The 22,072-nt window shown below is 34.2% G+C and overlaps 1 protein-coding gene across 10 annotated transcripts in view; it reads left to right on the top strand.

The window, feature by feature from the left end:
- Positions 1–22,072, top strand: part of FAM227B (family with sequence similarity 227 member B) — a 310,848-nt gene that overhangs the window by 64,736 nt on the left and 224,040 nt on the right. For 9 of the 10 annotated variants that reach the window (XM_077127827.1, XM_077127830.1, XM_077127825.1 and 6 more), the window contains 2 exons: positions 8,902–9,003; positions 11,772–11,898. In XM_077127827.1, the coding sequence (XP_076983942.1) occupies positions 8,902–9,003; positions 11,772–11,898 (229 nt within the window). The remainder of the gene's footprint in view (positions 1–8,901; positions 9,004–11,771; positions 11,899–22,072) is intronic. The other variant, XM_077127829.1, reaches the window with a different exon arrangement.

Raw genomic sequence — 22,072 nt, 5'->3', positions numbered from 1 at the left:
AAGTGATTTATAGATTCAACAAATCCTAGGCAAAATTCCAACAGTCTCTCTTAAAAAAATAGAGCAGGTAATCAACAAATTTATATGGAAAGGTGAGGGGCCCTGGATAGATAACACCATCTAGAAAACAACAAATTTGGAAGACTCACAGTTTCTGATTTCAAAACTTATTACAAAGCTAAAGCTATCAAAACAATGTGATATTGGCACAAGGACCAACATATAGACCAGTGGAAATAAATAAACCCAGATATCTATTGCCAGTTAATTGTTGATAGTGGTGCCAAGTCCACTCCATAGAGAAAGAATCATCTCTTCAACAGATGATGCTGGGAAAACTGGATATCCACATGCAAAAGAACAAAAGTGGACTCCTGCCTCACAACATATATAAAAGTTAACTCAATGGCGGGCCACAGTGGCTCACTGGCAGAGTTCGCACCTGCCATGCCAGAGACCCAGATTCGTTTCTTGGTGCTTGCCCATGGGAAAAAAAAAAGTTAACTCAAAATGGGTCAACAACCTAATTTTAAGAGTTAAAACGCTTAGAAGAAAATGTAATGAAATATCTTCAGTACCTTGTTTTGGAACAATGGATTTTTAGACTTTACACCAAAAGCATGAGCAGCAAAATGAAAATAGATAAATTGGAATTCATCAAAATGAAAAACCTTTACCCATGAAAGGACAGTATGAAGAAAGTGAAAAGACAGCCTACAGAATGATAGAAAATATTTGGAAACCATACATCTGATAAGGGTTGAATATTCAGAACATAGAAAGAAATTCTACAACTCAACAACAAAAAAAGACAACTCAATAAAAAAAAATGGGCATAGGGCTTGAATATACATTTCTCCAAAGAAGATATACAAATGGCCAATAAGCATAAGAAAACATGCTCAGTCATCTTCATCATTATCATTAGCATCACTCCCTAGCATCATTAGGGAAATACAAATCAAAACCCAAATGAAATATTACCTTATACCCATTAGAATGGTTTAAAAAAAAATGGAAAAAAAAGTGTTGGTGAGAATGCAGAGAAATAGGAACTCTTTTATTTGTGGTAGGAATGTAAAATGGTACAGCCACTATAGAAACAATTTGATATTTCCTCAAGAAGTTAAACATAGAACAGCTATGTCACCCAGAAATCCAGCTTCTGGGTATTTACCCCCCAAAAAAATTGAAAGCAGGAACTCAAAAAGCTATTTCCACACCACTGTTCATAGCAGCACAATACACAATATCCAAAAGTTGGAAGCCCCCAAGTATCCATCAGCAGATGAATAGTAAACAAAATGGTATACACATACAATGGAATATATCTCAGCTATAAGAAGAAATGACGTTTTGATAAATGCCACATCATGGATGAAACTTGAAGACAGATTAGTAGAAGCAAGCTGGAGGGAGAATAGGGTGTTAATTCATAACAGGGGCAGGGTCTTTGCTTGGGATGATGGCATATATTTGGTAATGGATAGTGGTGATACAAGTTATCTGATTTGTGTTGGTTTGAAGCTATGATATTCCAGAAAAGGTTATGTTATTTTAATCCATTCTTGTGGGTTAAGACCTATTGTGGGTGGGGCCTTTTGGTAATATTATTCAATTGAGATGTGACCCAGCCCATTCAAGATGGCTCTTAATCATTTTATTGGGGTCTTGTATAGGAGGATAAAAGACAGAAAAATCCCAGAGGCTTTTAGAGAAAGAAGCCCCAGAGAAGTTATGAGAGCACCCACAGAAGTTCAGAGAGGGAGTCATTAAAGCCAGAAACTGAAAGCAATGAAACCCAGGAGAAAAGGACCAGCAGACACTGGCCATGTGCCTTCCCATGTGACAGAAGTGACCCAGATGCCTGTGGCCTTCCTTCAGATAAGGTATTATCATGTTGATGCCCTAATTTGGACATTTTCACAGTTTACAACTGTAAATTTGTAAGCTAATATATCGCCCATTGTAAAAGCCAACCCATTTCTTGTATGTGGCATTCCAGCAGCTTTTGCAAACCAAAACAAGATTTTATGAAGAGCAAGACATATTTATTTTAGCTTTCAGAAGCCTGCTGTAATTATAAAGATACAAAGTAAGAGGATTGAAAATGTAAACCATGCAAATGCTAAACAAAAGAAAGCTGGATTAACTATATTAGTATTAGATGAAGTAGATTGAAGAACAAGGAATATTACCAAGGATAAAGGAGGACATTACATAAGGATAAAGTGAGCAATTATCCAAAAAAAAAAAAAAACAATCTTAAATGTGTATGCTCCTAACAGTAGAACTTCAAAATACATGAAGCAAAAAACAAATGAATATAAAAGAAGTAGAGAGATCCAAAGATATAGTTGAAGACTTCTACACTTTTCTCTCACTAGTGGATAGAACTTATAGACAAAAATGAAAAATCTTAGAAGATATGAACAATGCTATCAACCAGTTTCACCTAATTGACATTTACGGAACTCTCCATCCTTTCCACTTCACCAAGATAGACCTTATCTATGCCATATAACAAATTTAGAAGAATTTAACAAATTAAGAAGAATTGAAATTATATAAAGCATGTTCTCATACCATAAAAGAATTAAAAGATAAATCATTAATAGAAAAGTATCTTGAAAATCCCCAAACATTTAGAAATTAGTATATACTTGTAAATAATGAAGGGGACCTAATAGTAAATTACAAGGGAAATGTGAAATCAATTTTAATAAAATGAAAGTGAAAGCAAGACATATAATTTGTGGGATACAGATTAAGCAATACTTAAAGAGCATTTATAATATTAAATGCTCAGAAAAAGAAGAAAGGTCTCAAATCAATGATCTATGCTTCTCCCTTAAGAAACTAGGACACAAAGAACAAAATAAATCTGAAATTAAGTATTCTAGTTTGCTAACTGCCAGAATGTGATATGCCAGAAATGGAGTGGCTTTTAAAAATGGGAATTTATTAAGTTGCGAGTTTACAGTTCTGAGGCCATGGAAATGTACCAATTAAAGCAAGTCTACAAAAATGTCCAAGTTAAGGCACCAACAAAAGGTTACCTTCCCTCAAGAAAGGCCAATGAAGTTCAGAGTTTCTCTCAACTGGAAAGACACATGGCAAACATGGCGACCCCTCTAACTTTCTCTTGAGGCCTCTTGTTTCATGAAGCTCCCTGGGAGCGTTCTTCTTCTTCATCTCCAAAAGTCACTGGCTGGTGAACTCTGCAGTTCTCATGACTCTGTCATGGCTCTGAAAAGGACTTTCTGAAATGCTTCCTCTTTTAAAGGATTCCAGTAAAGTAATCAAGACCCACCTGGAATGGGTGGAATCACATCTCCATCTAATCAAAAGTTGATACCCAAAACTGGGTGTGTCGCAGCTCCTTGGGAACAATCAAAAAGCTCCCAGCCAACAATATTGAATGAGGATTAAAGGACATGGCTTTTCTGGGGTTCACCACAGATTCTAACTGGCATAGCAAGTAAAAGTAAAGCAGTAATAAAGAGCTGAAATCAATACAATTTAATACAGAAAACATTAGAAAAAACTCAATAAACCAAAAACTATTCCCTTGAAAAGATCAGCAAAATTAATATACATTTAGCCAGAATGACCAAGAAAAAAAGATACAGATTGCATATTTCATCATATATGATAGAAGGGACATCACTACAGTTCCACAAACTTTAAAAGATAATATTAGGTTATTGTGAACATCTCTATGCTCGGAAACATACGAATCAGATGAAATTGACAAATTCCTTAAAAGATATGAACTTTCAAAACCCACAAAGAAAGACAGTTAACTAGAATAATCCTATATATATTGGACCAAGTACCATTAATTAAATACCTTTCAATAAAGAAACCTGATGCCCAGTTGGCTTCATTGTCAAATTCTACCGAACATTTAAGGAAACAATAATACCAAATCTGCACAAACCCTTCCAGAAAACAGAACTGATTTTATGAGGCTTGTATTACCCTGATAACAAAACCAGTTAAAGACAGTCCAAGGAAAGAAAACTACAAACCAATATATTCTTCATGAACATGAAATTCTCAACAAACTACTGGCAAATTGAATTCGGTAATGCATCAAAAGAATAATATAAATAATGACTGATGGATGCAAAACTGGTCCAACATTCTAGAACAATTCAGGGTAATTCATCACATTAATTCACTAAAGATGAAGAACTGTATGATGAAGAAAAAGAATTTGGCAAAATTCAACATCCATTTTTTATCAAAATTTTCAGCAAACTAAGAATGCAAGGGAGCATCCTCACCCTGATAAAAGGCATTTACAGAAAACCTACAGTTAATGTTATATATTATGCACTTTTTTTTTCTTTTTTTCATGCACTTTGCCAAAGATCAGAGAGAATGCAAGGAGGCTTGCTATTACTACTACCTATTCAACATGAAACTGGAGGTTCTAGTCAGCTCAGTAATGAAAGTTTAAGGAAATAAAAGGCATACAAATTGAAAGGGAAGAAAAACTGCCTCTCATCAGCAGCATTATTGTCTAACCAAAAAAATTCCCAAAGAATTTCCATAAATATTATTAGAACTAATCAGTGAGAATAGCAAGGTTGCAGGATACCTGGTTAATATATTTGATACCTGGTCAATATATATGATATAATCTAGCAATGAGCAAATGTAAATTAAATATTAAACAAAAGTATCCTCTATAATAACACCAAAAAATAAGTAAATTAAAATCTGATAAAATATATACAATATCTGTATAATGAAATTTGCCAAATACTGATAAAAAACAAAGACATAAGTTAATGGAGACCTAGGCCAAGTTCTTGGATTGGAAACCTCAATATTGATAAGATGTCATTTCTCCCCAAACTTATCTATAGAATTGAGGTGATTCCAATTAACATACCAACAGGACTTTTAAAAGAAATTGTCAATCTAATTATAATTTTATATGGGAAAGTAATAAAGAAAGAATAGTCCAAAACATTTTGAAAAAGAGTAAATTTGAGAACTCACACGATTTAATCTCAAGGCTTAATATCAAGCTACAATGATTAAAACATTTTGGAATTCAAGAGAGGATGATTATATAGGTCGAGGGAACAGAATAAAAAGTCCTGAAATAGACCCACATATATATGGTAATTTGTTTATGATAAAGGCACAAAGACAATGGAGAAATTTTAAGCATTTTAACAATTTGTGCTGGATCCATTGGGTATCTATGCACAAAGACACAAGAAAAAGAGGTGAAGAAAAGGAGAGAATAAAAGGGAGGGATAGGGAGAGGGAGAGAGAGAGAGAGAGATGAAGAGAGAAAGAGTAAAAGAAATGGAGATGGAAGGGAGGGAGGAAGGGGGGGAAGGGTTAGAGAAGGGTCGAAGAGGAAAGTGAAAGAGGGAGGGTAAAAGGAGAAAAAAGGAAGAGAGGGAGAGAGAATAAGAAAGAAAGAAAATGAGCTTCAATCCATACTGGCATTATATGCAAAATGTAATACATATTGGATCATAGATTCAATGTAAAGGAGGAATAATATTTCTAGAAAATATAGGAGATAATAGTTGTAACTTTGGGTTAACCAATGATTTATGAGGTATAATACCCAAAGCATAAGCCATTAAAGAAAAAATTTGATATTTCAGACTTTTTCAAAATAAAGAACTTCTTTTTATTAACAAAAGTAAAGAGAATGGAAAGACAAGAAGATACTAGAAGAAAATATCTTCAAATCACATATCTGAGAAAGGACTCGTATCCAGAATATACAATGAGCTCTCAAAACTCAATAATTTAAAAAAGACACAAGTGGAAAAAAAATGGGCAAAAGCTTTGGAGAGACACTTAACCTAAGATATATGAATGACACATAGGCAGATGAAAAGGTGCTCCACATCATTAGTCATTAAAACACAAGCTAACACTAGACATATATTGGAATGGAAAGAGAAAAAAGGCACAGTACAATAATAATATGACAGTGTAGAGTGACTGGAACATTGCTGATGGAAATGCAAAATGATGCAGATTATTTGGAAAGCAGGTTGGCAATTTCTCATAAAGTAAAACATCCACTTAAGATACAACCCAGTAATACCACTATAAGGTATTTATCCAAGTAAAATGAAAATATTCACACAGAAACTTGTATGTGTATGTGTATGGCAGCTTTACTCATAATCATTCAAAACTGGAAACAACCCAAATCTCCCACAACTGGGCTATAGAAAAACAAACTGGTACATTCATTCAGTGGAGTACTACTCGGCAATTAAAAGGAACAAATTACTGATACATACAATAGCATAAATGAATCTTAAATTCATTATACTAAGTAACGTAAGACAGACTCAAAATGGATTGTATTAATCAATTTATTTGACATTCTGGAATAGTTAAATATTTAGGAACAGAAATATTGTTGTCACAGGCAGGAGTCTGGGGAGGGACTGACTACCAGGGGCAACACAAAGGAATGATTGGGGCTGACGAAACTATTCTATATATTTTCTAATATATAATAAACTATTCAATAATAAGATATCCTGTACCTTATATTGTGGTGGTATTTATACAAATATATAACAACTATTCTAATATATTAGATATTCTATATTTTAAATTGTGGTGGTGTTCATACAACCATATATTTACCAAAACTGATGGAACACTATACCAGAAAGAGTACATTTTACTGTATGTGAATAAAATTAAAAGTAATTAGAGAAAGAAAAAAGTGTACAAGGTTATCAGCAGATTAACTGCATCTAAAGAGATAATTAGGGTACTGGAAAATAGAGCCTGAAAAAAATGATGCAGAATTAGGCAGAGAGAAAAGCAGGAAATATGAAAGGGAATATAAGAGAAATGGAGGATAAAATGAGAAGATCTAACTAACATGAGGCTGATTTCATTCTAAAAGAAGAGAATAGACACACTGTGGAAAAGACAATATTGAAGACATTAGCTAAAACTTCTCAGACCTATTGAAAGTCATCCATATTTTCATTAAGCCCAGCAACTTCCAAACAAAATAAAAATTGTAGAGTCCATAGCTAAACACATCAACACTTAGAAATATGAGCAAATCTTAAGAGAGATCATCTCACAGATGACATCTCAATAGCAACAACAGAAACAAGGATGCAATGGAATGATACCTTGTATTCTGAGAAAAGAACCATCAATCTAAAATTCTATAGTCCATGAACAAGAGTGGAGAAAAGGGCAACTTTAGAGAAACAAAAAATGGGAGTTTACCATTTGCAGACTCTCCCTACAAGAAATTTAAAAAACTTTTTTGAGGCAGAAAGGAAGATTTTAGATGTAGGAACTGAGCTGTATGAAGGACTTAAGCTGTAAGGAGTGATAAATATTTGGTAAATCTAAATGCATGATGACTATATAAGAGAAAAATAACAATGTCTTCTGAGGTTAAGAAAAATAAATATATAAAAGAAAACCATACCAAAAAGTATGATTAATTTACAATACTTTATGAGGTTAAAAATATTGATTGTGTTTGGACTAGAATGAATTAATATTTCACCTTAAGTTTCTAGGGTTATCATTAACAGAATATTAGTAGGTTTATAACTTCCATAAAAGTAGAAGAAAAAATTTAATTGAGGAAAAAAATTAATGACAGAAAAGATGGGACAAATAGAAAATACAGAATAAGATGGTAGAAAAAAATGCTAATACATTTGTAATTATGATAAATGTAGCTATTAAAGTAAAATACAATAATTGTCACACTGTGGGGAAAAACCATATATGAGATTTACAGGAGTCACATGTGTACCATAAGAGTATGGAAATATTAAAAGTAAAAGGTTGGATAAAGATATGCCAAACAAATACTAACCACACAATAATTGGTATAAATATATATCAGACAAAATATACTTCAAGTGGGCAGAAGTTGTTACAAAGAGGGCAACTGCATAAATAAATTAATTAATTAAAATAATATAATTATGAAAACCAGTCTATCAACTGTAAAGTATGTATTTCTCTAAGCATCAGAGTAGTCACTAAAATAGAAGTAGTTGAGTTAGCTGATGTCCAACTTGCAGTTTTGACCTAAGATCCTATACATCTATACATCTCAGCTCACTGACTTGCTAGTTTTATTGACCACTAAATTTTATGATTTTTGATGATTGTTTTCAAAAATCATTACTGCCATATTGTTCCCACAGCTAACATTATAAATGAATTTGGACTCTTTTAATTTATCTTTATTGCTTAATTAATTGATTTAGACTTTTTAATTCATCTCTTTGTTACTTATGAGAGCAAGGCATCAGGGTGTTTATTGGGAATTTACAATAATAACGATATTATTATTGTCTATCCATTTCTTCCTTCTTAAAACATATTTACTTTGTCTCTAGTTTAATCATGAAATAATTTTACTAGTACTGATTATGTATGGCTAACCCCAGAAGCTACTTTTATTTCATACTGTTACTCATAATGAAAGAGTTGGAATGGTTGAAAAACAGAAGGTAAGGCATTGATTGCCTTCTGCATGCCTCTTCAAGAATCTTTATTAATTCAACAAGCATTTCAGTGCTGTGCTTGAAATACAAAATCAAACAAAACATGATCCCTGCCCTTTTTTAATTCTACTACACTCCTTTAGGGTGTGTATGTATTATCTATATTTGGCAGATAAATAAACCAGGACTTAACTAAGTCACCCAGAGCAGCAAAACTAAAGAATAATGGAGCCAGCATTCAATTCAGGTCTGCATGATGCCAAAACACATGTCCTTTCCACTATACCAATTGCTCTCCCATGTAAGATTAGATAAAATTAATGATATTATGCAAGAAAAATTCCAGTTTCAGATTGTAGTATTAATGACTTTAATTTCATACATGTTTTTTCTTTAGCCTGACAGAGAAAATCAAGATTTCTTGTTTGATAGAATTTCAGAGAGTTATGTCACCCTTTTCATGAGCATACCCCTAAGTCGTAAGGATGCATTCTTTCAGGTAAACATATGGAAATTAACAGTTAGGCTAATTATTTTTAGAGCTGATGAAATAGAAAACTAGTTATTTTATTTCAGCACATATGAGAACCTATCTTGTTCCTTTTAAAAGCAAAACTGCCTGACATAAAGTAATGCTATATTTTTAAAGTTATGCTTTTCTCCCAGAAAATTGTGTTCCCTTGCCTAAAAGTCTACTAGAATTTCCTTAGTGGTATAGATTGTTTTTTCTATATTACTAATTTGAAAACTTTTGTGTTATTCTATGCAGGTTTGGGATTTTTAATTTACCTTCAAAATTGTTTATTAATTTTCCTTTACTTTATAATTTATTTTTTAATCCATTTAAGGTGACTATACAATTTTATGTTTTGCTTAATCTGCTACTAATTACTGGGTAATCTTGGCAAATCACTCATCCTCTCAAATTCTACAGCTGATTGTCTGTCAAATAAAGATGTTAGATTAAATATGTGATTCTAAACTTGTTATCTTGAGGAATAATGGTGTTCTACGAGATAGACTAGGATTTTCTGTTGCTAATATTGAAATTTTTTTTTGCTTATTTGCATGAACAAGTTAATAGTTAGGTAACAAAAGATACAAAAACAGCTGTTTCTGCAACCCATAATTTCTCATCTAATCCATCTTTTTTGTGGTTTTATATTAATGCATATGCACTGAATATGTCTAGGCTACTTAGACAGTTTGATGAAATCATTCATGCTTTATCAGGGGCTCTTAAGAATAAGATAAGAGGCTTAATAAATAGGACAAAGAAGGAAATAATGACACCATTGCATATCCTTCATACTTCAATTTCTGATACCAGGGAAGGATACTTTTATGGTCCAGATGCTCTCCCTGGCATGGATATGATTTTTGATAAATATTGTATTTATAACCTCTCTCAAATCATGATAATATTTTTCTGGGTCCCTATTTTCAGTGGCTTTTTCCAAGGAGAAATTAGAATTGCTGAATCCAGATTCAAAGCTCTATTTGAAAATAAAGAAGACTCCTCTTTAACCTGTACTCATTCTTCTTTTAATGCTCCCTTTCCCTGCTTATGTATATCAGTATCAGACTACCACCCACACACTACTGTTTAAGTAGAAGTAGGATTTCATTTCTCATTGACCAATTTTCTATTTATTTTTAACTAATTCACCTAAGTGGGGGCTATGTTACTATTTTCTTATCTGATTAAATTACCTAAGAAAGTGGAATTTTTTAGTATTTAAGGATGAAAAATCATCTTCTGTTTCCACTAATTAGAACAAATTAATCTGGCCCTAAATATACTTAGTAATACTTTTACTTCTCTTTCTTTCAATGACACAGAATGATATTCCTTCAGATATTTTTCCATAGTCTGACACTTGATTTTCTTTTCCCTTAACTCCTGAAAGTGAGATATTCACAGAAAACCTTTAAAAGTTTCAATTATTCATCTTATTAAGCATTTTAATTTTGATTGTTGCTATGATTTTACATACTGCAAATATGTGATGTTTTCTGGTATTGGAATGTTCATAGTTCTTTCAATGCAATTAAATATAATATAGCAATATAGTAAATAATTCTCCCACACTCCCTCCAGAAGAAAAGTGATGGGTTCTTCAAAAGAAACCATAGCTACCAGTAAGTTTGAGCACTACAGTATTAGGTGACTATTAGCTTCCTACTGCTGATGAAACCAATTATCACAAACTTTGTTGCTTAAAACAACAGGAATTTATTTTCTTACACTTATGGAAGTCAGAAATCCGAAATGAGTTTTACAGGGGTAAAATCAAGGTGCCATCTGACCTGGATTCTTTTGGAGGCTGCAGAGGAGAATTTGTTCCTTGCCTCTTCCAACTTCTGGCATACTTTGATTTATGGTCACATCAAACCAATCTCTACATCTGTAGTCAAGTAACCTTTTCCATATGATTACATTTAGGGCCCCAGATAATCCATTATAATCTCTCTATCTCAAATTCCAAAATTTAATCACATCTGCGGTGTCCCTTTTACCATATAAGGGAACATTCACAGAGTCCAGGGATTAGGATATGGAAATACTTGAGGCCATTATTCAACCTGACATAGTGACCTTTAAGGTCTCTTTCAGTTCTAACATTTTGCATTATTAAGGGCTTGGTGTGTGATTGTAAATCCTTCTCTGAATTCAGAATTCCAAAATAGTGAATGTGTATTGTTAAAAGGCTTAAATATAAACATTTATCTTTTTTGTGTTTAGTTACTCCCTGAGAGAAATTTTGTAGTTTAAGGATTTTGTTAGGGCAAATCGAATACTGGCAATGCCATATATTTGTTGATATATGATCATGGTTTCAATATTTGAACAATACAATGGTGGTTTCAATATATTAATTCAATTACACAAGCCTCACTTATTCAAAAAATGTTTTTAATTATCATTGCCAATATGTGTCTCTTGCTGAAAGAGGATAACAATATCAAGGTTAAGTGAGATAAATGAATAATCATCAAACTTCATCTTAACTTTTTAACCTCATCCTTAATCCAAATTAAATTTTCCCCAAAATGCTATCAAGTAACCAAATCGACAGACTCAATTTTCAACTCTTCTTTGTTCATGTCCCTCTAGTGGAAGTAAAAAAAAAGTAATAAAATGGCCAAAAGCAAATTATAAAAGCAAAGGGGAATGCATATTTCTCTAACAAACCACAATCTCTTTGGTAGTTGAGATACGTAACATAAAATATAAAATTATCATAATAACTCTGTTTTTGGTAGGTGTATCCTGATTGTTTGGCACAAGCTATCTATGCAACATTCCAGGAAGCATTTCCAGAATCCAGTAACCTCTTTAATGATGAATTTAAAGAAGATCTAGGAAATAACATTTTTCTTTGGTTGTCAGGTATGAATATATCATTTAAGTATTGGTCATTATTTTGGTACCTAAAACTTTTAGATTGCAGTATTTTGTTTTCACCAGTCAAATAATTGGTAGTTCATTGCTTTACAAAACATGACATTTTGGTGGCTATGTTTAAAAATAATAATACTTTTCTGAAAATTTTTTATACCAAAATTAATTGGGTAGTAACTCTAAACATCAAATAATTTTATAGGCATTACAATCATTGTTGAAAACACGAATGCCACAGAGATAAAATCATGCCACATTGTATTTTGTATTTGGAAGATAAATTTTAAGCTGCTGTTGGAATAGTAGTTATATTCTTGTAGCAAATAATTTTGAGAGGAGTAAATTATGGAGCTAATTGAGTTTCTCATAAAACATATAATCAATCATTAATCAAGAAAACTGTTTTTCAAATCACTATGTGTGTAGATAGATGTGGTAGGACTGAAAAGCTGAAAGGAAATAAAATTCTTTTCTAGAGAATTCAGCTACAGATTTGGGTAGTTGGGTTTCAGTTTAAGATGTAAAGGTATAGTTTCATATTCCAAGAATGACCTCATGAATATATTTTTCTAAGTCTATTATATTAGCATGGACTACTGCATTGGTAGTGAGTGTTTTCAAGTAGTTCTTCTATAATGCTTTAGTCTGAATAGTGACTTATTTTGAAACTGCTTTTTGTCAATTATTGTTATTATTATTATTATTATTATTATTTTGCATGGGCGGGCACTGGGAATTGAACCTGGGTCTCTGGCATGGCAAGCAAGAATTCTGCCTGCTGAGCCAACGTGGCCTGCCCATTTATCAATTCTTAGTAAACAAACCATTTCTATAAGAAAATATTTTGTGTTTTAAGGAAGGAGCCCTTATTGGTAAAGACTGAAAAGCAATCTTGAATAAACCTCCCCAACTATACACACACACACACACACACACACACTCACACACACATATTTGCTAATAATATAGGAACATCCAACTAATTCAAATATAAGAAACAAAAAGGAAATGAGCATAGCATTCGTACAAAGATTCTATAAGAAAAAAAATGATTAGGAGCAGAAAACCTTATCTACAGACCATAAAACTCAACAGAAAAAGATTGCCAAAAATGGATGGAAATTTTAATCCAACAACGAAAAGTTGAACAAAGCAGATAAAAGTTATAACCTAACCTCCTAACAAACTTTCTAAGAAAAATAATAGTACAGCAAATAGTTGTAAAAGAAGAATACAAATTGGAAATATAAGGTCAGGAAAACACCTCAACTATATGCTGTGTATAAGAAACTCACTTCAAATATAATGTTATATATAGGTTAAAAGTAAAAGGCTGATGCATTTGTCAATACCCATAGGAATTTACATCACAAAAAGTAAAGCTTTTGTATGCAAATTTTAGAAAAACCAGCCAGAAGGGTAGGGAATCCCAGGATAGAATGCAGAGTAAAATAAAGTAATTTAAATGTATTATAAATGCATAACCTCACTGAAACTGGTAGGGGAACAAAAGAGAGCTAAGTTAAGTAACTTTGGAAAATGGTATTTTGGCTAGAAACTGAAGACTAAAGACAAAATAAACTATATATAAACACTACTGTAGATGGGTTTCTTACTGTGTATAAATTAACAATTCTGAAACTGCTTCATATGCAATCTGGAATTGAACAAATATGTAAATAGCAGAAAGTGTTTTCTCATTGTTGAAGAAAGTTAGAGATAAGTTAGGGAGAAAGATGATAATGCACCATGTTAGAGTTGAAGACAGCAATACGAACTCATATTTGCTGTAAAACATATACAGATGAATAGTTTAAAAATATGTGTATGAGTGCATGCACGTGTGTATAGAAAAGTTAGTATGCATACATATATTTCCTAGTCCTATCCACTAAAAGCAATGACTCCCTGTTCTAGTTTGCTAGGCTGCTGGAATGCAATATACCAGAAATGGAATGGCTTTTAAAAAGGGTAATTTAATAAGTTGCTAGTTTACAGTTCTAAGGCCGAGAAAATGTCCCAATTAAAGCAAGTCTATAGAAATGTCCAATCAAAGGCATCCAGAGAATGATAACTTGGTTCAAGAAGGCTGATGATATTCAGGGTTTCTCTCTCATCTGTAAAGGTACATGGTGAACACAATCACAGTTTCTCTTTCGGCTGGAAGGGCACATGGCAAGCAAGGCATCATCTGCTACTTTCTCTCTCAGCTTCCTGTTTCATGAAGCTCCCCAGGAGACATTTTCCTTCTTCATCTCCAAAGGTCACTGACTTGTGGGCTCTCTGCTTCTCATGGTTATGTCGTTCTTCTCTGCTCTCTCTGAATCTCCATCATTCTCCAAAATGTTTCCTCTTTTATAGTACTCCAGAAACTTCTCAAGACCCACCCAAATGGTGGAGACATGTCGTTATCTAATCCAGCTTATCAACCACTCTTGATTAAATCACATCATCCAGGGAGATGATCTGATTACAGTTTCAAACATACACTATTGAATAGGGATTATTCTACCTTTATGAAATGGGATTCTGATTAAAACATGGCTTTTCTAGGGGACATGCATCCTTTCAAACAAGCACACACCCCAATAACAATGAGCATACACAGAACTCACATCTTGATTTGTAACACCATCCTCCAATAAAAGGAACCAGGGCTCCTTGAAAAATACAAGCAAAGGAGATCCAATGTTCACATATCTGGAGTGCTTGAAAGATGAAATCAAGATGTTTGAAATAACAATGTACTCAAGATATAATTCAAGAAATATTGTTGAAATAAAAGACTAAATATAGAAAAGGCACATCATGTACAAGAAATATTGAGCCATTATAGTCAATGCTAAGAAATATACTAGTAAAGTTATTGAGCATTAAAGATGATAAAAGAATTTCTTGAGCAGCAAGATAAAGAGATCAGTCTTTTAAAGAAAAAGAAAATTATATTATGAAGTTTTTCTTTGGCAATATTCAATGACAGAAGCAACACCTATAAGATATCTAAGAAAAAAAAATGTGAACTAAGCATTTTGTATGTACCCAACCTGTCCTCTAGTAAAAAAGGCTGCAAATTGTTTTAAATACAGAAAGGCTTATTCACACAAACTTTTCTTGAGGAAAATGCAAGTGGCCAATCTGCCAGCAGCAGAGACCCACACTCAGCCCCCAATATGGCACCATTCCCCAAGGTGACCAACCAGCTACATGGTGGCAGGCTGTTTACATTGGACCACTTCCTTCATGGAAGGGGCAGTGATTTGTTCTAACTGGAATAGACACATACTCTGGATATGGGTTTGCTTTCCCTGCATGCAATGCTTCTGTCAAAACTACCATCTGTGGGCTTACAGAATGCCTTATCCATCGTCGTGGTATTCCACATAGCATTGCTTCTGATCAAGGAACACACTTTACAGCAAATGAAATGCTTGAATGGGCACATGCTCATGGAATTCTCTGGTCTTAACCATGTTTTCCATCATCCAGAAGCAGCTGGATTGATAGAATGATGGAATGGCCTTTTGAAAACTCAATTATACTTCAAACTAGATGGCAATACCTTGAAAGGTTGGGATAATGTTCTCCAGGAAGCTATGTATGTTCTGAATCAGCATCCGCTGTATGGTGCTGTTTCTTCCATAGCCATGATCCATGGGTCCAGGAACCAAACAGTGGAAATGGAAGTGGCACCACTCACTATTACCCCTAGTGATCCACTAGGAAAATTTTTGCTTCCTGTCCCTGGAACCCTGAGCTCTACTGGTCTACAGGTTTTAGTTCCAAAAGGGGGATGCTTCCACCAGGGGAAATAACAATGATTCCATTGAACTGGAATCTAAGACTGCCACCTGGTCACTTTGGGCTACTTATGCCGCTGGATCAACAAGCCAAGAAGGGGATTACATTATTGTCTGGGGTGATTGACCCTGACTATCAGGGGGAAGTAGGACTGCAACTGCATAATAGAGGTAAAGAAGAATTTTCTTGGAATATAGGAGATCCCCTAGGACATCTTTTAGTACTACCATGCCCTGTGATTAAAATCAATGGAAAACTGCAACAACCCAATCCAGGCAGGACTACCAATGGCTCTAAAACTTCAGGAATGAAGGTTTGGGTCACCCCACCAGGCAAAGAACCACGGCCAGCTGAACTCCTTGTTGAGGGTAAAGGGAACATGGAATTAGTAGTGGAAGAAGGTAGTGATAAATATGAACTTCTACCACATGATCAGTTACAGAAACGAGGACTGTAATACTGTTTTGTTCATGTTATACTATTTAAGTTGTAAGATATCAAGTTTAAGAATGAATATTACCCAAGGATTTGCACCCTATTCTGGAGAGATTTAATGTGTTTCCAGTTATATGCAGGACAGTTGAGTATTGTTAGGTGAAAGAAAAAAATGTGTGTTTTATTGTTTTTTATTTAGAAATTAGGTATGATTTAAGGTGGTATGTATAGCTGCTAAGTTGACAAGGGGTGGACTGTCATGGTTAGGTTCATGTGTCAACTTGGCCAAGTGGTGTTACCTGTTTGTCTGGTTGAGTAAGTGCTAGCCTGTCTGTTGCAATGAGGACATTTCATAGGATTAGGTCATGATCACGTCAGCTACATCCACAGATGATTCCATTTGTAATCAGCCAAGGGGAGGGTCTTCTGCAATGAGTGATGCTCAGTCTAATCACTGGAAGCCTTTTAAGGAGGATTCAGAAGAGACAGGTTCTTCCTGTCCTGGCTGATGAGCCTCTCCTGTGCAGTTCATCCAGACCTTCCATCGGAATCGTTGACTTCACAGCCTGCCCTATGGATTTGGACTCTGTGTTCCCACAGTCACGTGAGACACTTTTATAAATTTTATATTTGTGAGTGTTCCCTGTTGATTCTGTTTCTCTAGAGAACCCTAACTAATACACTTTAATAGAAACTTTAAAGGCTATAGGTTTAGCTCTGAATAAACCTTTTTCTCATGAAGGTTAACTATAGTGTTCTAACTACAGGTATCCTTCATTATCTGAATGTAATCCATTCCTGAAAATGTATTGAATAGCAAATTTTCAGGTTGTGGGTGCTTACGTTCTATTGTTTAATTGTGAAGAATGGTAATGTGTTTCCAAACCACCCAAAAACTAATCTCCTCAAGTATCATTAGAACACATCTAAACATCTACATAATAACCCGTATTATTTCTTCATAATGTAAGTCACTTAACACACTTGTTACCTACCTAGCTGTTTTGCCATTAGTGAACTTATGTTTGTGTGTAGTATGCAAAACTTTAGTACAATATTGGCCACAAATTATATTCACTACCTTAATGCAATGAAGAAGAGCTAAAATGTAAATGAACAATTAAATAATATGTTAAATGTACTCAAGATATTATCTCATCAAATCAGAATTGTTAGTGTACTCAGGTGCATGGCAGATGTAAACACTGGAAATCTTGGAGTACTAAAGTATAGGCTAAAGGCAGAGAAGATGATAGCAATAATGTACAATATTTTTAAACAATAAAAGCTTGAGATCTGATCATGTCTGTGAGATGTAACAGCAGCACCAACTATATCCTTTCAGTCAGTCTTCCAGGTAATTTACATGTTTTCACAATGAATCAGTTATTGTTTGCTTTTGATTCAGAAGGGGAATTTTTATTTAAAATCTTTGAAAATTGTTCTAGAGAATATTCAAATCATGACAAGTTCTGATAGTGAGAAATATCTTTTTTTATTCCTTAAACATTTTATGATTTATTTTCTTCACTTTCTATGATTTATCTTTTAAATTCCTTTATTGATAGCTAATACACATTTAAGTGCACAAATCTTAAGTATTCATCTTAATTTTATATATTTATATTTTATATATGTATGCAATAACCATTTATATCAAGATACAGATCATTTCCTGCTTGTGGTTGCAATTTTTATTTCCTATTTTACTTAAGAGTCTTTTAAGGGAGTACTTCTTAATGCCAAAGCCTTTTGTGTTTATGTATTAGTTATTATTTTTTATTTTTTAAATATTGTTATTGGTAAATATCTACACATATGCACTCCAAACATATTATACACTCAGTGGCATACAATATCATCTCATAGTTGTATATTCTTCACCATGATCATAGTTAGAACATTTGCATCACTCCAGAAAAAAAATGTAAAAAGAACTCATATATCACATACCCCTTATCCCTCCCTCTCATTGGCCCACAGTATTTCAGTCTACCCTGTCATGGTGTCAACTTGGCCAGGTGGTGGTGCCCATTTTTCTGATTGGACAAGTGCTGGCCTGTCTATTACTATGAGGACATTTCATAGAATTAAATCATGATTATGTTGGCTGCATTCACAGCTGATTGCATTCGTAATCAGCCAAGGGGAGTGTCTTCTGCATGAGTGACATTTAATCACTAGAAGTCTTTTAAGGAGGATTCAGAAGAGCCAGTCTCTCTTCCTGCTTCAGCCAGTGAGCCTCTTCTGTGGAGTTTGTCCAGACCCTTCATCGGAGTCATCAACTTCACAGCCTACCCTACAGAGCAGAGCATAACGACAAGCCATGAGAAGCAGAGTCCACCAGCTAGCGACCTTTGGACATGAAGAAGGAAAATGCCTCCCAGGGAGTTTCATGAAACAGGAAGCCAGGAGAAGCTAGCAGATGACGCTGTGTTCAGCATGTGTCCTTCCATTTGAGAGAGAAACCCTGAACTTCATCGGTCTTCTTGAACCAAGGCATCTTTCACTGAATGCCTTTGATTGGACATTTCTATAGATTTGTTGTAATTGGGACATTTTTACAGCCTTAGAACTGTAAACTAGCAACTTATTAAATTTCCGTTTTTAAAAGCCATTCTGTTTCTGATATATTGCATTCCGGCAGCTAGCAAACTAAAATACTCAACATATATTTTAGTAGGTGATATCTATGTGTCAGACTTTGTTCTAGGAATATAGCAGTTTTTAAAAGACCTATTTCTTTGGAGTTACACAAAAGAGTAGAGAGACAGAGTAAGTAATTGAATAAGCAATATGTAGCATAGATAAATGCTACATTGAAGGGGACAAGAAGTGTGTATTTTGAATAGAAGGTAGTAGTTTTTCTTTAATATTTTTAATATCAAATCTTTTCTTTTAATAGTTTACCAAATTCAGATAGCTCTTTATTGAAAGTATACAGTACACACAATGCATATTCATTTAATAACTTTTTTAAATGGAAAATGTTCCTATAATTTGATGTAAATGCTTGATGTATTAAAGTAATCATATCAGTTGCTCAATCAGCTCATTTAAGCCCCCAAATACTTGAAAATAAGTTACGTTATTTATGTATTGATTCTCAATATTTATGTTAGGAATGTATAAATTATAGATTCTTAGTATGATGTAGGCTAAAGTAGGTCATAATTGCATGTAAAATTATGACTCTCATCAGTGTCTGTACAGTTTTACTCTGAATTATGTTATATCTTGCTAGAACAATTCCTTCATCCCCCATATATCAGATACTCCTCTGAAATATATACAGAAGTGTTGACCAATATAAAAAATTAGTATTGGGGATAGTTACAACTTACCTGCCAGACAAAGTATAAGTCGAGGGAATTATCTACTAACATTACATTGAGATCCAATTGTAAACAATACCAGATGTTCAGAGCAGAAGCCCAAACAAGATGGTAAGTGATTGAAGGACAATATTTCAGTTAGAACTATTTCCAGTAGTTATTCTTTAAGGGTAAAAGATCTGCTGATTAAAAACTCTCTTAATTTTTCCTCACCTAAAAATGTTTTGATTTACCCCTCCATTCTTGAAGGATATTTTGCAGGATCTACTGTTCTAGGTTGACAGTACTTTTCTTTCAGCCCTTGAAAAATATTTTGCCACTTCCTTCTGGCCTTCATTTTTTCCTGGTGAGGAATTCATTGTGTTTTGAGTTGTTTTCCTTGTACTACGTACAAGGTTTCTCTCTCCCTGTTTTCAATATTTTTTCTTTGTCTTTAGATTTCAAAAGTTTGAATATTTTACACCTTGACAAAGGTTTCTTTGGATTTATCCTGTTTGGGATTCATTCAGCTTCTTAAACCCATAGGGTTTTGTCCTGACTCTCCACTAGGCCTTTTCTGACACCACCCTGGTTGGGGAGAGAGAGCAGGTTGGTATACCATTACTGCATAGTGAAAGCATAAGTCTAGGCTCCTCATTCAGTCTTTCCTGGTGGTTATGGGGATGGGGCCGCATTTTTTTCTGTGGTATTGGGCTAAAATAGAGCAGTTATTGTCTAAAAAATTTTTTTGTATTGTTAGCCTATCTATGACCAGGTCATTTGGCTTGAGAGAGCAAGGTTTTCTTGGGAGTTTTGAAAAATCTGTGGCTGTTGTGACTTCCAGGTTGCTGACTTCTCTGGAACACAGTTTGGGATATTTGAGTCAAAAGAAAACCAGAGGAACTCATGTTGTGTTTTCTTGGGCTCTGAGGTCCTTAACCAGTCTGCCTTCTTATCTCCACCTTTCAGAGTCCTCTTATGTTTGTTTTATATATGTGTCCAGTGAAGGTGGTGCTATTTTCTATTGGTTTGCTGAAGAATACCTTATGGGGAGGTAATGTTAATCAGCGACCTGAAGGAGGTGAGAGAGTGAACTATGTGTATATCTGGGATGAAAACTTTCCAGGTAGAAAGAGCAGTATATATATATATATATATATATATATATATATATATATATATATATATATATATACATGCCAAAAGGGATGTATATATATATACATGCCAAAAGGGATGTACAAATTTGCCGTGCTTGAGAAACAGAAGGAAATGAGTATGACTAAAGTTGAGTGAGAGAGGAATTGAGAAGTAGAGAGATGAAGTGAAATATAGTCACAGAAAGATCATATAGGGCTTTATAGATAATTTTAAAGACTTTTTCTTTCACCATGAGTGAGATGTCAAGGTACTGGATGGTTTTGAGACAGTGCTCATGATCTGATTTATGTTTGTAAAGGATCACTCTAGCTATTGGGATGACAATACACTGTAGAAGGGACAAAGGTAGAAGCAGAGTATGCTGTTGGATACAGTTGTAGTAATCAAACTGAGAAATGATGGTAGGTTAGACTAGATTGGAGGAGAAAGGAGGAGAGGCTGGAATATTATTAGATAAGTCTTGTGGCATAGTCCACTGGATTTACATATTACAAATTGGTTTTGAAAGGAAGAAAGTAGTCAGGAATGATGCCAGGATTTTTAGTCTGAGCAATCAGACAGCTACTGAATTTTGGAAACCTCTAAGAGAAGCAAGTTTGGAGGGTGAGATCTCAGGCAATAAGGAGTTTGAGATTTAACATTCAGGAGGTTTAAGTGTAATATACTTCAGTGTTTGCAATTTAACATAATCTCAAAATATTATTGCTTATAAAAAATAATGAGAGGCTGTGCTCTAAATGGTTTCTACACTATAGAAAAATTACAAGAAAAAAACTGGTAAGTGTTAAAAGTATTTGTAAGCAAAGCAAGAGGAAGTGGAATAAGAATTTTTAAGGTAATCTTCAAAAATATGACTCAAGGATATGAATAGTCAATACATTTTTAGGGGCTAGAGCCAAGATGGCAGCTTAGTGAGGAGTGGGACTTAGTTCGTCCTCCAGAGCAGCTAATAAATAGCCAGGAACAGTACAGAACAACTGCTGGAGCCACATCAGTGACCAGACACACAGTGTACCCCAGTCTGGATAAACTGCACCGGCTGCAAGCCCATCCAGAACCGTGAATGCCCCAAGCCATGGTGGCTGGCACCCCTCTCCCATAGGCTGCTTCCCAGAGGAGATTGGCAAGAGACTTTACTAGCAGCAGGGGCTAAGCACAACCTAGCTCCAATTGTGGAATTAATTAACAAATTCTGACTACTATAAATAGGCACCCAGCTCAGCTGAACCTTGAGTAAAAGCGGAGATTGCTGGTTTTTGCCCTGGGGCAGAGGAGACAGGGCGGATAGAAAAAGAAAAAGAAAAAAAAAAAAAAACAGGTTTCTTCTGATCAGACAGCATAAAATGCTTGAAAGGGTTTGGGCCCTGCAGGAAAGGAGAGGGCACAGAGGACCTGGAGATACACAGAACAACATACCAACTAAAGCTCTTGATTGGCAAACTTGAGGAACAGGG

The sequence above is a fragment of the Tamandua tetradactyla genome, chromosome 14 (genome assembly GCF_023851605.1).
Source record: "Tamandua tetradactyla isolate mTamTet1 chromosome 14, mTamTet1.pri, whole genome shotgun sequence".
Classification (NCBI taxonomy): domain Eukaryota; kingdom Metazoa; phylum Chordata; class Mammalia; order Pilosa; family Myrmecophagidae; genus Tamandua; species Tamandua tetradactyla.
The sequence above is the reverse complement of the archived record's forward strand: the minus strand, read 5'-3'. Positions and strand labels throughout refer to the sequence as shown.